Source organism: Barbatula barbatula (assembly GCF_947034865.1).
Source record: "Barbatula barbatula genome assembly, chromosome: 15".
Lineage (NCBI taxonomy): Eukaryota > Metazoa > Chordata > Actinopteri > Cypriniformes > Nemacheilidae > Barbatula > Barbatula barbatula.
The window spans coordinates 2,618,852-2,637,590 of record NC_136778.1 but is presented as its reverse complement, the minus strand read 5'-3'; the positions used below and the strand labels follow the sequence as shown (position 1 = coordinate 2,637,590).

Sequence of the window (18,739 nt, the reverse complement as noted above, 5' to 3'; positions counted from 1 at the left end):
ATATTTACATTTACATTAGCGTTTAGTCTAATAATGGTTCAGCAGTATTAGATTGAGATTTAGTCTAGATAAACATATGTTCATTTGTTAACCCTTGATGGTCGATTTGAATCATGATTTATGGGGGGGTCACACCATGATATTTTTTGGGGGGGACCAAAAATCCTAAAACTTAAAAAAAAAAATTAAAGAAAATATGTAAAACAATACTAAATATATTATGTGAAATGTCTATTGTCACTTAGTGCAAATAGCTCATCTTGTTGGCAGAGGCTATTTACACAAGCTCCACCCACCAGTATCTTATAGGAAAAGAGATAATATAAAAGAACGACCCTGTTAAATATGTGCAGCTTTCGTCACACCATAGTATTGGATAAATTCAGAACAAAGAAAGAGAGAGAAAGACAGTAAAATTACCGCGTGAGGATTTCTTTGCGTGTTTTTGCTCAAGCTACCTTTAGAGAGGCCCTTAATAAACAGTAAACGATATCAAGCACTTTCATTTAAAAAATAATTGAAATGCTTATTTATTGTAATGAATTCATTCACAATGTTTACAAATTTTCTATTTATAATCCGTATTATTAATATAAATATCTGAAGAGGACCCTCTTATAGCGGGTCCCCAATACATTATGGGGTCATGGATTCAATTCAATTCGAGCTCTGGTTCCAGGTCTGTCACAATTTCAGATTTTCATTACACAATTATCACAGTCAGAACAATTATTGTGATATCCATTGAGATTTATTATTTCGAAGATATTATCATATGTGTAATATTAAAGGGATAGTTATGTGAAAAATAGAAATCCTATCATCATTTACGTTGGGACATCCAAACAGTGTTTTCCAAACCTGTATAAATGTATATAGATTTTTGGAAGAAACCAAACAGTTCTGTGGTACCGTTGACTACTATAGTAGGAAACAAAACTACTATGGTAGTCAATGGTGCCTCAGAAATGATTTGCTTCCCACATTATTCAAAATATCTTGTTTTGTGTTCAACGGAACAAAGAAACTTGAGGATGACAGAATTTTCATTTTTGTCTGAGCTTTCCTTTAAAACAATATAAATGATCACGGATAGTAAAATCACGATTATTATCAATATATTGTGAAACCACACATGATGTTTTGCTGTTTGACTCAGAAATTCAGATTTGTGTGCATGTTTTAGTTCAAATTAAAGATCTTATTTGTCCTGCTTTAGGTAAAATAATGTTTCTATATCATATTTGTAATCCGGGCTGAATTGGAGTCCTCTGCCGGCTGTATTTGACTGGTGACACCCCTGGGGTATCGTGCTTGATGACTGCAGTTACTCTGTGTGACACAACACTGTAACTGCAGTACTGCATCAAACCTGAACAACCATTATTGCTTTCCATAAGATTTAAAGGCTTTTTCCAACAACCGTCAAGGATGCTCAGACCGACGGGTGCGGTCACATTCTTATTCACAAACCTTCAATGAGTTATACTGTACTTTTCATTGCCAGCCAGTCTTGTTAGTGTGCCACGATGGGAAACATTCATATATCGCATTTGAATTTAGGTATGTTTTGAATACCAAATTTTAGTCCGTTGTACACTTACAGTATATGTGAATGCCAAGCAGGCTGTTTCGGACAGGTTGCCTGACTGTTAAAGGTACAGAAAGCAATTTTAGGCTCATGCAGTCTAGCAATAGAAGTGAAATCAGGTTGATTGTTGATGTGTACTTGCAGTGAGCGTGGAAAAACAGAAGCGAGCAAAGATGTCACATCCCTTATAAAAAAATACTGTAGCATATCTTCAGATAAAAATAGAGTCAAATCTTTTTGGAGGAGGAGAAGTGTTTGGTTTTTCAGAAGGAAAGGATGCTGTTTACTATTGATTCCCTAGACTGTATAAAAGATGGACGGCATAATGCCGCTTCCTTCCATTGTATTGAATTGATCGACGATGGGCACTGACATGTTACACATACACGTCAGTTTGGAGTCCGGGCATGCGCAGAAGGAATCATCAGTGGAGCCGAAGTCTGCGCAGCAGTGAGCATGAAGTGAAGCGCGGTATCAAGGTCCTGCCAATATTGCCCGATGACTCAATCGTAAACGAAAAAATCATTACCGCACCCCTTTTTTATAACATCTAACAAAAGCAAACTTTTTTGAAAAACAAACACTTGGACATACAAAACTACTGACTGAAACACTAGAAAACGTGAAAATTTGAAGTGTAATTGGATTTTATAGTATGGCTCCTGCCCCATTCGTGTACATGGAGAAGGCGGGGCTTATGACCTGTGGGCCGGCAGCTGCACTGTTCCGGACCTGTGACGCACCCCTGATTGTCACATAACATCTGAAGCGAAAGTGAACTTCTCTTGAGGATGTTATTATGAAAGATTTCATACCAAGGCTGAGATGCAGGAGCATTTAATTAAAAACATTCACATTATTATTTCATAAAACTTTAATAAAGTATAGCGGCAAGTGTCTTTGGTGTGATTTAAAGAAACTTGAACCTTCTAAATTCATCAGCGTCTCACTTTATTGAGCTTAAAATAATGCACAAAGCTAATAGTGATTTAGCTTGACAGCTTGCTTAAGATGTCGTTGGATTAAGACATCATTAATCATCATCAACATTAACTTTCTTTGTTTCTCTTTTATCAGTTTTGTTTTCGATTGCTTGTTCTGAACCCGACGTTGTGTCCCAGTGAAGTCGGCCACGTGAATACGGATGTCTGTAATGTTCAATGAAGCGTTTACTTTAACGTTCCGATGCTTTCTCGCGCTTTGAGATTTCTTTGTACACTTTTTACATTGAACAGTTAATCAATACCGAAATGCATTGTTGACCGTTTTCATGATCCCGTATTATAGATTTTAATGATTTGCTTCTGCACAAGCACACACTGCAGAACTTCAGCATTGCAAAAAACGAAAAGCGTTTGTGCTTTAGGTTCTTCTAGCAGAACAACAGAATCAATGCAGGAGACGTGAGGAATGCTCGCTGAAGGCAAACACTGGCAGATGTGAGGAATGCCGTGTACTGTTATCTCAGCCTCCAGGATCCAGTGCTTTTAAAGTACCCATGAAATCTAAATAAAAGTTTTTTTGGCTTTTGGTATGAGTATGTTAGCTTTAAGGGTGTCTTCTTAGACATTCACATTGCCACTCTTCAAAATGTACATTTGGAGCTTCACTAATACGAGTATGTGTTTTGTTATGACATCATTTTGGAATTCGGCTGAGGTTAACGATTGGCTATTTTTGAAAGGAGAGGAATGTCCTGCGTCCTGTTTCATTGGAAACGACGTCGAAGCATAAAACAAAGCTACGCATTTCAAGGTATTCGACAAATTTGGTTTTCAATTTCAAACCTCAGCTTTCATCCGCTGAGACAAATTTGGAGCCTGAGTGGAAGTAGATGTGCATGTGCGAGATGAAGTCGGTTCTCGTTACCGTTCTTAAAGACGAGAAAGCCTCCGTGAGCCATATGTTACATCCCCTGAAGTTAATATGCAGTCGGCAGGAGAGCTCATTAAGATTGATCATTCACCGGCCACCTCCTCCGTACCCCAAACTCGGCTCTGCCTTCATTAATCACTCGTCTTTCAAGATAACGCACAGCGTCGCCTGACAGGTTCCCTGCAAGACGTCCAACCACGACAGACAATGCTGCAGAACTCCCCTGGTTCCTGTGAGCTCTTGGCATGTCCACAAACTGTCACCAACTTACAAACTCTCTCTTTTTCTCATGGATCTGTATTTTTCCATAGCTCTGTTGGTTTCTCCTGACATCACGAAATCATTAATCATTATAATGTCCTATAATGCTGTCCTTCTGAAACTTTCTATCTCTGTTTTTCGTGATTACATTTTTTTGCCGTAAGTCATCATGAGTCACCTTTATGTTTGTCGCTGGGTTGTGCAAAAATCTAACCAATACAAATGATTAAAAAGTGCTTGTGCGCTTTGACAACACAGTATGAAATAATTTTGATAGTATTTTTTCCATTTCCTGAAGAACAGTGAATTTGGATATACACGGTTTTGGAAGGACGGCGACGGTATTATCTATTTCGTGGATAAAATTCATTAATTCAATAAAATGTATTCAAATGAAATTGAAAATATTTTTATATACAATAAGCAGTGTTGCCAAGTCATTTCTTAAATATAATTTAGGGCTCTTTTAAATCAAGGCGCCCTAGCAACTATTCAGGATGTCTTGGCAACTGGATCGTGACATCACAGCAACCTGCAGGAGTGGGTTGATGGGTTTACTTTGGCAAAGACCACCCACATTTTTTCAGAAGCTTGGTTTACATGACATTTTTTATGATCGTTACGTTTTGTTTTGAAGGCCTCAAAGGTCAAATGTTTGATATCCGCAAATATTGGCTACTTTAAAGATGCTAATATACCACATCATTTAATTATATTTTAGATTCATAAATTCAAGAGTTCGTTTGCAAAAACAGAAAATACAAAAATGTGCATTCCAACTAATATCAATCAAACTGCAGTTGGGTTGTTTTGATTAAGTAATAATTACTTAAAAATACAACTAACTAACACGATAAAACTAAATAAAACATAAAAAAGTAGAGTTATCTGTTTTTGCTAATAAACTATCAATTTTCTATTGTAAACACAACATAGAATAAATGATCCTAAACCTTTGAATTGTAGTCTATGTAAAATACTGTGGTTACGATTGTGAAAATACAGACCATAACGTATTACGTTTGTTTGTTTATTATACGGCATTCTGAAAATTATTAATTCAAGTTTCAGCATTGTCTTGTTTTTTTATTTCTGCTTCTTGTTTTCTGTTTCGAGGTCTGTCTTGCACGTCAGGTGTTTATTGGCTTGTTTTAAGCTGGGAGTGTTTGCGATTAGGAATCATGTCATGAACGCAGGGATTAGCCTCCGGAAAACAGCTTTACCCAATGTACCCCTCCTCTCCACCGCGTCAGATACCTTCCTCATAAAGTTCTCGTGTTAGTACCGCCAACGTACGCCGGGGCCTCCCGCTCTAATTATGAGAAGGGTAAAAATCGAGGTCAGAGAAAATTGATGCCAAACTAGTTCCTTTCATTCTCACCCGGAGATGGGGGGCTTTCAAGTGACATTCAGCAACGGCGGGCAATCAGAGGTGCCTCGTTTGCATCTCACCGGAGGGACATTTTTTTCAGCCAATCAAATCAGGCCTCCGTTTCCTCCGAGAATGCTCGCAACAGGGTGCGGACGGAAACCGGCGGGGTGAGTGCCGCCCCCTCCCCAAGCAGGAAGCCTCGGACGTTGAAGTCTACAGTACAGAGATGAAGAATGAAGCAAGATGTTTAAATGCTCATTGTAATGCAGCCGTTATCGAATGCGACGTGACTCTTTGGAACGAAACCATTTCGTTTGCCCGAGAAACAATAGTTTTGCATTTCTTTTTAAAATGAGGTGAGAACGAGTGGGTTTCCAGCGGCGTGCAGGAGAGTTAATTGGCTGTGGTGGCACATATGTGCGCTATATTGAATATGGGAAATGAAATAGACTGCAATGCATTATCGATGAATCTGCCTGTAATGCGAGCAGATGCTGGCACACGGCGTGCAAATGATGCGTGCATTTCCCCACTAATGAGAACGTGCAGAATTAGGGATCTAGAAACAAAGGCAAGCAAACAACAGAATAATAAAAATATGAACAAAATAGTTGGCACGAGCACTCACACATGAAACATGCTTGTAGACTTCAGTTTGTCATCTTATGGTTTATGAACAGTGCTGTAGTCTAGGTTTTGGTAGTAAGATTTCAATACCCAATGACAGCTGGGGGAACTTGCTGGTTTTGTTAATCACACAATTGTTACTTTTAGCTTTTGATGGTATATGAATACGATCCCTAAAGCAAAAGATTGCAATTTTCAATGCACATTTGTGATCCATGTGAAAACCAACCTATAAAGTGATTTATTTGTGATATGCTATTTCTACATAAACATACCCTGCTAAAAATAGTATTACATAAATTCTAGTGGTTTCCCAAAAAATACCATTATGATCCACACATAAAAATGTTTGTGCATTAATGGGTGTTCTATTAACTCCCATCTGCATTTATTGTGTTTTGGGCAGGGTTATATATTTCTTTCAGAAGGGCTTTACAACACAATGCAAAGACCCAAAGTATATCATATTGAAATAAATCACACTCACGTTACTAATAACTAGATTTTTAGCCTTGTTTTCACACACTGGGTCACAAAACGATGTTGTTATGTATCCTAGCGCTTTTTTAAGTGGGTATACGGAAATTCTTGATCTTTTCTAGTGCCATATACCTGCGTAACACGTAGACTACACCACCGTTTATGAAGTTACTACTGATCTAACTCAGATGCAGTACTTCATCTTCACAACAGCAGTGAAATCAAGTAGAAATCTTTTTAGAAGCGTTTATTTCTTCGATTAATTGCGACTAATCGATTCCAAAATTAACGTTTGTGTTTATATAAATTATGTGTGTGCCGTGTATATTTCAGTATATATATATATATATATATATATATATATATATATATTGATATATATATTGATATATATATATATAAATACACAATGTATATGTATATATTTGAGAAATAATTTACAGGCAAACATACATACACATATACTGTATATACATAATGAAAAACGTGATATACAAATGTATCGTAAAATAGAAATATATATAACTTAATATATTAATGTATATGTTTTTATATATATCAATTGATTTATTATATCTATATTCATTTAGTATTCATAAGCACAAACACACATGTATACAACATTTACATTTATGTATTTTTGCTTACTTTATAAAAATATAGTCTTTTTGGTTTTATAGAGATGTATACATTTTTTATTTCATATTTTTCTTAAATATATGTATGTTGTTATAAATACAAAATGAACATGCACAGTACAGTACTTTTATTCTGGATGTGATTTATCAGTTGTTTGACAGCCCTAGCATTTTCATATAGACATACACGCCACACACACATTTTGGCATCGATTAATCGTGACTAATCAATCTGACAGTCCTATTTCTCATGGAATGTATTGCTTTGGTACTGGATACTAACTGGACAAAGAAAGCCGAGCTAAATTCATCAACATGGAACGGCATCTTGTACCTAATTTCTTATTTAAACATTAACAAATGAAGGCAGTTTTTTGTGCTCTTTTTTGGTGTTTGCTTTCAATCTTAGCTAAAGCGCTTCAAATTCTCACAGTTTCTCTTTAAGTGCTGTATTCCATGCGTGGTAGAAATAAATCATGAAATATATAAATATCATATAAATGGAAGTTCCCTCCCTAGTGTAGTCAATATCGGTGTTCACGTGTTTATTGTAGTAAATGTAAAGTAAATGTTATACGGTTCATTTAAAGTTTCAGCAGCTATAGATTGTGCCGGAAAACCTTAGCTATTAAAACATAGTTTCTCAGAAAATACAGAGGAGAAAACATTTCTTCGCTATTAGCCTTGCTCAACTTGAACGCATGTGCAGTAATGAAATAAGGTAAAGTATACAGAAGGTGTGAAATACGCTTGCTTTGTCATATTTTACGATGCAAAAGCCGGAGTCAGCACTAGGCTTGCGGAAGCTTATGATGTGTAACGTTACATGAAATGAAAGGCAAATGATGTACAGTAGAGCAAAATAACTCATTCGTGAGTGGACAGGATGGTGTAACAGAATAATACTCTCTTGACTGCAACATGTTTTATGGCTCAAATGATAATGTGGCTCTTATAATTGAAGCATCTGTCGAGTGGGATAATGCTTTATTTTTACTGACGTTTTTAAAGCATGCTGTAGTTCTCTGATAAAACATTGGACTTGTTTTGTCTCTCTCTCTCTCTTTTGCTTTGTCTCTATTGACTCTCTTTCTTCTTACACACAGGCCCATAGTTTCAGCACAGTCTAATATTATTATTTATATTATAAAAATATACATATACATTCTGTATGTGTAATGTTATACAGTGAGCCTAATGGTTTTGAAAAGGTCATTTTAAATGTATGTATTTTCCTGGTAACTAAAATTAATAAATATACGTATTACACTAGGTGTTTGTCAAATGTACAATACTTACTGAGCTTGTTGAAAAATTGGACAGGACTGAATTTGTTTTAGACTATTGGAAGCACCATGTTTTTTTGTATTAATGCTAAAATGAAAGTAAATTTGGTTTCATGCAGACCAAAAGGGCTCATTGTTGTTTTCAAGCATATTACGGTTAAGTCAACAATTAGTTAAAATCTAAGCATTTTAGAGATAACATTTTGGGTACGAAATATAGCTAGTCATTTCATTTTCGTTTCCAAATGTTGATGTGATTGAATGAACGGGTGAATACATGATATCTGTGTGTATTTGACCTTAAGTTGTGTGTTTTTCCAAAGCAATTTCTCTGGAGAGCAAGTCCTTGAGGCAAAATGATTAACAGAATCAACTTTATTTGAAAAGGAAACATTAAACATCATTTTTGCGACAAATCAACTTGTAATGTTTTTGCACAAGGCTTGATATAACTCGACATATAAATGCTGTAATTCACAAAACATGAATAATTAAACTAATTCAAACGTAAATGAAACGTGATTTATAAGTCAATAAAGGTATTTAATTATGAATGCTTCTGAAAATTTTCATTAAATTAAATGTAAAATTATAAGTTAATATTCAGTTTTTATTCTCAGTCAGACTTTATTTAACAAATGTGTAGGTGGATTATATATATTTTTTTGTAACAAGAGGGAAAGAGGAAAGTTTTTTAACTCTTCTCGTCGTGTTTTGTTCATTTTTAATTTAGAAATGAGATGTAAACGCTTGAACTCAAAGACTTGCCCATCCCAAACAGTTTAATGGTTTCCCGATCAGTCAGAATTTGTGTGTGTTTTTGTGTTAAGTTGTGACTATGCATTTAAAATAATTGCCTATTCCATGAGCTAATAGCTTTCAAATTGCTGCAATTAATTAAGTTAATGAATCCCTGAATTAAGTCAGATAAATGCATTTGTGAGTTGTCTGCGTGTCCTTGCGTTGCTTATCAATTATGCAGTTTTGTCACGGTTACCCTCTTCCACAACCTACATGAATCTGTATCGGAACATAACTTTTCCTTGTAAACCAGTTTTATTTTCATTTACAGGATAATTAACATGACGTAAGTGGACCGGCGTGGCCAGTAATGAGAAATATACACACTTCAAGATGTTTTATTTCACGTACAATTTTGGTCATCGCTACACTTCCATTTAATCTAGTTTTTTCCCACTCATTAACACAAAGCAAATACTGTATAACGCACGAGTGAATGACAGCCTGTGAGTATTTCCTGAGAATGATCTGTTCAGGTTTGTGTGTTTATACACTCCTGAGATAATAACTCGATCGTGAGTCAACACATGCTCAGGACGGTGGGCTGAATTATCAACCCGAGATGTTTGCGGCCGACCCGTGCGGAACGGTTATCATCACTAACTGCGTTTTGTCACAATCTATGAAGTTTAATCTAGCAGGAAAACAAGATCAGCAGCGACAGATGGAAATAAGTTAGAAATACGTTCAAAGCTGAATGCGGAAGCACTTATAATGCCCATCACGGCTCTTGCGTTTGTGCTTTCTATATCTTTGCAAAGTCACATTCTCTTCATTTTCCTCCATTAAGTCATATTTCTCTCAAGTAGAGGATGTGTTGTGTAACTCTCAAACTTTTATGTAATAATTGTATATTTATGTGCTAAAAATGTATTCTTTGTGGTTTGCAACATTAACATGAAACAGATATTACAATAGAGTTTTGTGGGGTTAAAATCATGTTTTAAATCAAGTTTTTCCATATCTGTGATGGTCTTCATAGAGTTTGTATTCCAGTGCATGGTGTTGCATGGTGTTGCATGCACGTTTTCATGCAGTTTGTCATTATTGTGAGCAGTCAGAGAACCTATTTCACATTACAGCTCTGTGAGTCTGTTACTATAGTATATCAGCTGATGATCTCTGAACCTGCAAGTGACAACCAGCTACTGCCGTGGTAACCTTGATGGATTTTATTGGTGGCTCTTGTAACCTGTGTTCTTTTAGCTTGCGAGATATTTGTTATTGTAAGGCCGTCTGTGTGTGTGTGTGTGTGTGTGTGTGTGGGTGTAGTATGAAGTGCGCTATATGCTTGGACACTATTGGAAATGAAATCAGAGAATGCTGACAGGCGTCTCCTTCTGGTGTAACAAAAGACCAGGATTCATTTGTCCAGTATGTCACAGGGAGAGTCAAACCTGTCTCAGTATTTGGTGCTGGATCGGTAAAATCATGTAGAAGTGCCACTATTGCCACTAAAGCTGTGACACTACAATAAACAAATCAAAACAAAAATACATAAATGTAGTGCATTTGCAGTTGGTATTTAATGTTAGTGTATATACAGTATGCTGTGTGTACATTTATATATATTTATGAAGTATATAGTATATTTAGTAATACATTCAGTAGCTATACTGTACATATTTTTTCATCTTTTTCAATATTTATTTGATTTAGTTCATTTTTCTATTTCTTACAAATCCATACAATAAATATATAATTAATATATACCAAAACTATATATATATATATATATATATATATATATATATATATATATATCTGTATGTACGTTTTTATTTATATATGTATGTTTATTTATCTTACAATTTATTATAATTATAATTTATTATATTATATCTAATTTATTATATATTTATAGAATATATATATATATATATATATATATATATATATATATATATATATATATATATATATATATATATATATATATATAATTATATATTATCTCATATATATATTATATCTTTATAGAATGTATATATATATACATTATATATTTTTATTATACATTTTTGTATACTTTTTCTGCTCATTATATCTGTTTCTAATAAGGTCTATTCTCTCAAACCTTCACCTCAGACTTGTTATTCTATAGATGTTTTATAAAACATTCCCCTTGTGCAGTTGTAAATGGACTCGACCACAACTGTGTTTTATTGTTGAAGGAGTGACACGATTTGCGGCTTCTGATTGGATGTGACCCTTTTTTTTCTTTTTTGATTGGCTCCCTCAGTATCTGCTAAGGAAACCACTGTGACGTGCCACACGACGCTGTCGATTCCAATAATAAACATTCACCTATCGCACGCACTTCATATCCCTCCTCCCGCCTCCACGTGCTAAGCAGATGCCATTTTGAAAAACGTGAGCGAATCTTAAAATAGCTCAATAATACAGCTCCAAACTCATCACGAGACTGTTCTGTCTGAGGCTATAACATGTCATCTGTTCAGCCGTCCTAAACACCCCTTCTGTTATTTACCTCTTTCATCTGTTCATTGTGAATGTGTTTCAGTTCATCACAGTTCAATTGAATTGAAGCTCCGGCCTTGTTTGTGCTGCACGAGGGGCGATGGTAAAAAGCCGGCGTGGAGAAGGACTCTTTGTGTCGCTAAAGCTCTTGCGTGTACTGTAACCTCTTTCTTCAGCTCGCTCCAACAATTAGACCGCCGACAGAATTGATCTCGCGCTTAACGTGCTGGACTATTTCGGCCTGAAAATATAGATTTCGAGGAGTCTTTGTGCAACTTTTTTGAATATAAAAGGCGTCACATTCTGTGCTCTTTCCATTTATAAATCCACCACGAACAGACAAAATCAATGGCATCCTTTTTGCGTTGGAGACATGCTGTGTTGCTTTTTCTCAGCCGTCATACGGGATAAGCGTGACCTTACAAGTCTCATACAGAATTATATAATTTATTTAGCAGACGTCTATTTCCAAATACATTTTTATGCAAAGGTTTATGAAAACTATAACCCATATTAAATACACATAGTCACCAGTATTGTGTTGTTTTTAGTGCAAGTGCAACAAATATTGTCTAAATGACAAACTATTTTATAGGATATTTATATTTGCTATTATATATGCTTTAGTTATTATGTACAATAACCAACAGATTCATTATAAATATTATTTAACAACAATGTATTTCAATACAGGGCAAATTATATTGTTTTCCATTATAATGATGATAATAATAATAATTATTATTATTATTATTAATATTACTGTTATATAATTACATTACATTACATTAGAGTTATTTTTATTATTATAATTTTGTCATTTTGTGAGTAGATAAGCATTATGAGTGAATATATCCCTGGGTTCTTGACCATACATCTTGACTATTGTCTTATCGAACTTTCTTTCGTTCTTTATGGTTAATGGACTGAAACATGCTGATTGGCTGTTGAAGGCCACTGAAAGTCCGATCAGGTGCGCAGTGAGACAGGAAGGGATAATGACCCGAGGTTGACACGTGACTCACCATAACACCGTTGTTGAGTGTCTCCTGATGGCTTTCCATTCTACATAGATAACCTTCAGACTCCATTTAATGTTGTGCATTTGAATATTGGAACAGACACGCAAATGTTTTCTGAACCGTCTTGTAGAGAGATTTTATCATTAGTACCGTGCTCTCAAAGTAAGTAGGTTACAGTTGCACCATGTCTGCGAGACGGCCAATTATTTTCCCATTACATGCACAACACGCGCTGTCATTTTCGAATGCAGTGTGTGTTCAAACCATCAGATAATCTTCCTCTGTGGTCGACTGGGGTTCGGCAACCTCACCTGCGCTCTGCGGCTCGGAGAGAGTGCCATGTGATGTTTCTTGCCCCGCGTTAATGGCTAACCCTCAGTGAGCGCTGACCTCGGGCCGCACCGCATAATTAGCTTTCCTTCAGGATTTTTCTGCCGCGTCCAGCGACCTCGTGGGTGAACCATTGCTTACTGACAACTGAGGTTCCTCCTTCCTCGCTCTTTCCTTGTCATCCGCTGAAACGGATGGTGTTGTGGGCTACAGTGGAGCCATGTCGGTTGGCGATGAATCACAGTGCCCTGTTTGGCTTCTGCATCGATCATACACACGCGTGCATACATGTACAAAACCAAAGGGCTTTGGGACACAACATCGGTGCTTGAATCTGAATTGATGGGTTAGTAAAGGAAGGCTTGTGTTTGTTTGTTGCTGGTGTCTGGTCTTTGTTGCGTGCTGCATAATGTTTATAGATTAATTGTTTATTTATATCGTTGCTGTCCTTCTGAAACCTTGTATCTTTATATTTCATGATTTTTGTTTTGGTATAAATCATTAATTTTAGTCACCCTTTATGTTTGCCGCTGGGTTTTCAACTTTGACAAAACAGTATTTCATTATTTAAAAAGTACAATACTAAAAATTTTGACATACAGGGTTTCGATGGGACATTGATGATATCTTATGTCTATAAGAATATTTGTTTGTGAGAATTCGTTCTCATTTTAGAAACCAATTATACACAATTACATTTTGTCTGCAAAATAACACAATTATTTACAAATACACGATTATATTTTGTCTACAAAAGTATTTTTAAACATACACCTGGAGATTCACAGATTTTTATGATCATAAGGCACATTTTATTCACGTGTTTCAGAAGGGTATACAGCTGTGTTATAATTTCATTACAATCTGCATTTCTAGATGCCCTTTTAGTCCAGTGTCTGTTGAATTTCAACCGTATCAAACCTCATCCAAAAACAATGAGATTTTTTCCGCGGCTGCATATACATACATACATACATACATACATACATACATACATACATACATATATATATATATATATAAACATGCAGCTGGGATGCCAGAAATGTTTTTAAGTAACATGTTTTTCATTGTTATGCACACTTATACGTTTGCATTTTATTTCTGTAGTTGTGAATATTCTGTAAAATTAAAAGTAGAATTTCATAAAATTAGTAAATATACATTATATGTGCATACATTAGAATATATATGAATATACACTCACAGCTTTGTCGGTTTTATTTTGTGAATATTTATAATCACAACAATACACAGTATATAGAAACCTAAATAATTCAAACAGAAAAGCATTATTCTTTGAATTATTTTGTATTCTAACTTTAACTCAGACACTATATATTTGAAGTAGTCTTTCTAGCAATTAAAGCCCCCACAGTGTTTATTCATCCCCACATCTTTTTTATTTGACTCAATTCTTGTATAAAACGCTTCAACGACTGAATCTCTAGTGTAGAGAGATCAATAAATCAACAGTTTTGTTTGTTTCTTTTAGATGGCCCTGAAATTAATTGTTCAGTGTATTACTAAACTGGCCACCGGGACTCAATCCTCTCATTATCACTGCGTGTGTGTGTGTGTGTGTGTGTGTATTTGTGTGTGCTGCGTCCATGTAGCTGTTTATTTCCTCCATGTGTCTACGATGCAGTTTCAATTGCATCAGTGCCCCGATTACATTTATTTCTGAAATCGTACCTGGTTTTCGATCGTTCGATTCGGTTCTTCCATTCAGCGGATCTTCAGAGTTGTCTTGGTTTTTTCACGTGATTCAGACGAGCAGTTCATCAAATAATAAGAGTCCGCAAGAACATTTACAAAGAAGCTTTTTTCATTTGATGTTGGATCTCTTCATGGTCTGTATCAGACTTGCAAATGGCATACCAGGGTGGAAATGAACTACGGTCGTTTTGCATTTTTACATTACTCCACACGATAACTAAATGCTTGACTAAAGTCACGTTTTACTACATCATCTACAGCTCTCATCTGGCCTATAAAATGTCCCAGCAGGTACTGTAAGTCAATAGGAGCCATTAAAAACATCACAGATTTGGAACAATGGACTGTGGAAATAAATAGTCTCTTAAATCCCCAGTGTGATGCCGAGCATTGAGAACATTTTGCATTAATATCACATTGCATAACATATTGTCCACAGAGTCTCATAATCATGTTATTTTGTTTAATTCTTATCAGCTTAGATGTGTTTTGGCTGTTTCGTTTTATTTATTTAGAAAACATATTAGCTGATGCCTTCACGCATATGTGAGAGACAAAATGGCGGCGGGTGCGCTGCCTTGAGTTGCCGTGTTCTACTGTCGGTTATTTGGTGAAGTCCGGCTGTCTTGAGCAGTCAGAATCACATCATGAAGCCTCATTAAACTGGACTCTGCTGCCCGTCTCTCTCGACTTCTGCCGCGGTTGCTGTCAGACACCTCATTACATTTACATATGCGTCCACATCTTCAACATGTGTTGACCGCTTCCTCAACCTGATGGTGTCCGAAGGCTTCCATGATGCTTACAAACACGTCCGAATCAGGAACATTCAATTAATACCAAAATATGATTATTTAGCATGCATGCACATTTATGTTTTTTAAGGTTTTCATTGTATATTCGTTCAAATAAATAAACAAAAGCGTGCATCAACCAACAGGAGGAGATAACTGTGAACACATCACGGCACATAAAGTGACATTTGTTACATTCTGGTGGCTGGAAACATAACCAAAGTGAGAATTTAGTACAGTTTTGTAGTTTGCCGACTCTTGAAAGCTGATTCTCCATATTTTTGTATCCATGCCAGGGCTCCAGACTAACATGCAGTATTTCATGTTTAACCATTTTTTTTGTTTTCTTGTTTTTTATTCTGACAACAAAGTCGAGAAGCATTTTTTTATCATGCACGCCTCGGGCTGGTCAATAAGAAAATTGTAATTTGATTAAATCCAAAGATTCAAGCTGTCAGGTTTTGACGCACACGTGCCTCTAGTTCAATTGCGTCATTATTTCTGTTGGCTCGAGTACAGGCAGTTGTCCCAAATTGTTAAAATAGCCCCAGTACCCAGCGGAATATGATATTAAACCAATGCACGACTGTGTAGTTTGGGCAGAAAATGCATTTTTAAGTTTTGCCCCGAGCGCCAAATATTTTACACATTGATATTGGCCAATATAGGTCAGCCAGTTCCAGTTCTTCGGCTTCCAGGGAACAATGAATATTTGAGACACAATCCTCCACGACATGAAACTGTGAAATAGGTTGTTGTACTACTATCTTCCATCTTCATACCACATGCTCAAACGTGCATTGTCTGCTTTTTTCAATAGTGTCCATAAATTGTTGCGTTGGAATTCTCCTCTCTGTGTTTTTGCTTTGCCCCCGATGTGGTGATTCTTGCAAATGTCTGTTGTTTTCTGCGTCCAAAAGCTTAATTCTGAATTCTTAACATGTGTTTGGCATTGTCTGTTTCTTCTTTGTTCTACAGAGATGTTGAAGGAGTTGAACCAGCAGCGCAGAGAGAAAGAATTTACAGACCTGAAAATTATAGTTGAAGGCAAAGAGTTTGAAGTCCACCAAAATGTTCTAGCTTCCTGCAGCTTGTATTTCAAGGACCTGGTTAAAAGGTTTGCCTTCTTTCCTTCCCACCAGCCATTGATCCGATCTGTTCTTCTCGTAGGGTGCATTTATGTCATTTTGCATCCCCTTGTTTCTCTCTTGCAGGTTTGTCAGAAGACTTTGGTTTCTATCGCAGGGGCCAGCAGCCATTCACCGTTTCCCTCAAATGAATGTATCTTAAATTGGAAAAAAGGGCCGTCCTTGTGTTTTTTTTCTTTTGTTACCTTTTCTCTCCCCCATTTTAGAATGCATTAACATAATTTCCATTTTTAAAAGCAGAGAATGTGTTCCATGACTGAGGGATCTTTAAAAAAAACTCACAATAGGCATTCATCCCATGAGTACCAGATTGGGCATTTTGGATAGTGTCCCTCCAGAAGCAGTGTACGGGATGAGCTTTGTCAGCCATTTTATCAGCAAGCGTATGGTCTTCATACAGCATAAAACGTTTTCCATTCATATGTTAAACGTTCACGGTGGGCGCATTGAGCGGGCGGGCCGCATTCAGAGTCGCAAACAAAGACAAATTTTCTCGTGATTCGTTACCTTCGCAGGTCAAAGCCATTTTCTATATTTGCTCCGGACGAGTTGCCGTGTTTTTTCACATTTTTATTTACACTGTTCTACATTCATCGCCAATTCTCTTTTCTTTAACAGCATAGTATCCTATGTTAGAAATGACAGCAGATAAGTCTAAGCAAGGTGTAATTGCATGTGCCCATGAATTCATTTTTTATGCTAATTTGATTTCTTCTTTTCAGTGTTTTGTGTTGTATCTCATGTAGATCAAGCTTCTCTGACACTTGCCGGCCAAACTATACTATACACTTAACATAAAATATTTAACTACAGTAGCTAGCGTAATAACAGATTCTTAAGGCAATTTTTTATTATATGTCGGATTATTCAACTCACTACGTAAAAATCAAAGCAGTATTTCTACGCCACAACATTGTAGGGTGACAAACAAGATAAATTTGAGCTATTTAAACAAGAAAACAGCAAAAGAAAAATCTATTTAGAAAAAACTAATGATAAAAATGACATTTCGAGATACGACAAAGCAAATATATATGCAACGTTTTTTCGCTATGTGAGGCAAAACATCTTGCTTGTTAGCTTGTCAAATACGTTAAGCATAAGTGCAGCATCACTACCAGCAAACATTGCTCATCCTGTATGGTACAGTCTGAGCTCCACCGAGATGGCTGTCCTGAAATGGCCTCGCTTCAGTTTGGCATAAGTACTTTTCACATTCCCAATTCCTAACCTCAGTCCAGTGGGCAGCTTTCTTACATTTTTTGACTCGCTGAGTCACCTGTCACCCTCTATTCAATGAAAACTGAAACTCGCAGATGCTCTGGATATGTGCCAGTTTTCCTACAGAAAAACACAGCAGCCAACTCATCAGATCTCTTATAAAGAGCCTAGATGGAAATTGTAAATACTGGACCGGTGTACACACAAACACAGCCGTTTAAGATCTGTTAGCTTTATTCCACTGTCACTAGCTTGACGTTTTTACGATGGACGTTATAAGATTGTCTGGCGATATCAGACTGAGAGAGACGCAACATCTATTATTTCTTCCTATGTGAATAGAAACGTCTCTCCAGCTCTGAATTTGAAGTCTTCATTGTTATTTTATGGCTTTGATGTCATAGCCTAAACATGACATTTGGTAGAATTGCTCCCTCTGATACTTCTTTTGCATGCGCCGTTGCATAGCATTATGACGTAGTGCATGTCTTTGAAAATCTTTCAAACTAAATGCGCTTTATAAATGCTTTTGCTTATTGAAATAAGGTCTCATTAATGATTGATTTTTTTTATTTTTAGAATACTGTGTGCCGCGCATCTCGAGACAAACAAATCTACTAACTGTATTGTCAGCAGTGTGTGCGTCTTTCCTTATTTAAAAAAAAAGTTTTGTAATGTAATTTATAGTTATAGTAATAATTTTCTGAATGACGAATTCACATTTGTGTGTAGAAAAAAACAAAATGAATGCTTATTTTGTCAGTAAGTTAACAAAATTGACTGTGCATTACAAACCACGACGTACCATCATTATGGTCACCAAAAGGCACCAACAATGTATTTGCCCGATTCCCTAAAGGAATAAAGCACATGAGGAAATGCAGCCAACTTTAGAAAACTTAAACTTACACTTGAATTTATACTTAAAAAAAATAAAGTGTGAAAAGTGTTTAGTCACTGTAGCACCTTTATAACTAACCGTTCAGCCCTTACTAAAATGAACCATGGTTTAAAACAAAAAAACACGGTTGCTGTAGTAAAACTATGGTTATCACAAAATATCCATGGTTTTCAAAAACATGGGTTACTATAT

The 18,739-nt window shown here is 36.0% G+C and overlaps 1 protein-coding gene across 2 annotated transcripts in view; it reads left to right on the top strand.

Moving 5' to 3' along the window:
* Positions 1 to 18,739, top strand: part of klhl29 (kelch like family member 29) — a 173,223-nt gene that overhangs the window by 102,302 nt on the left and 52,182 nt on the right. For both annotated transcript variants that reach the window (XM_079475405.1, XM_079475406.1), the window contains one exon: positions 16,256 to 16,394. In XM_079475405.1, coding sequence (XP_079331531.1) covers positions 16,256 to 16,394 — 139 coding nt within the window. The remainder of the gene's footprint in view (positions 1 to 16,255; positions 16,395 to 18,739) is intronic.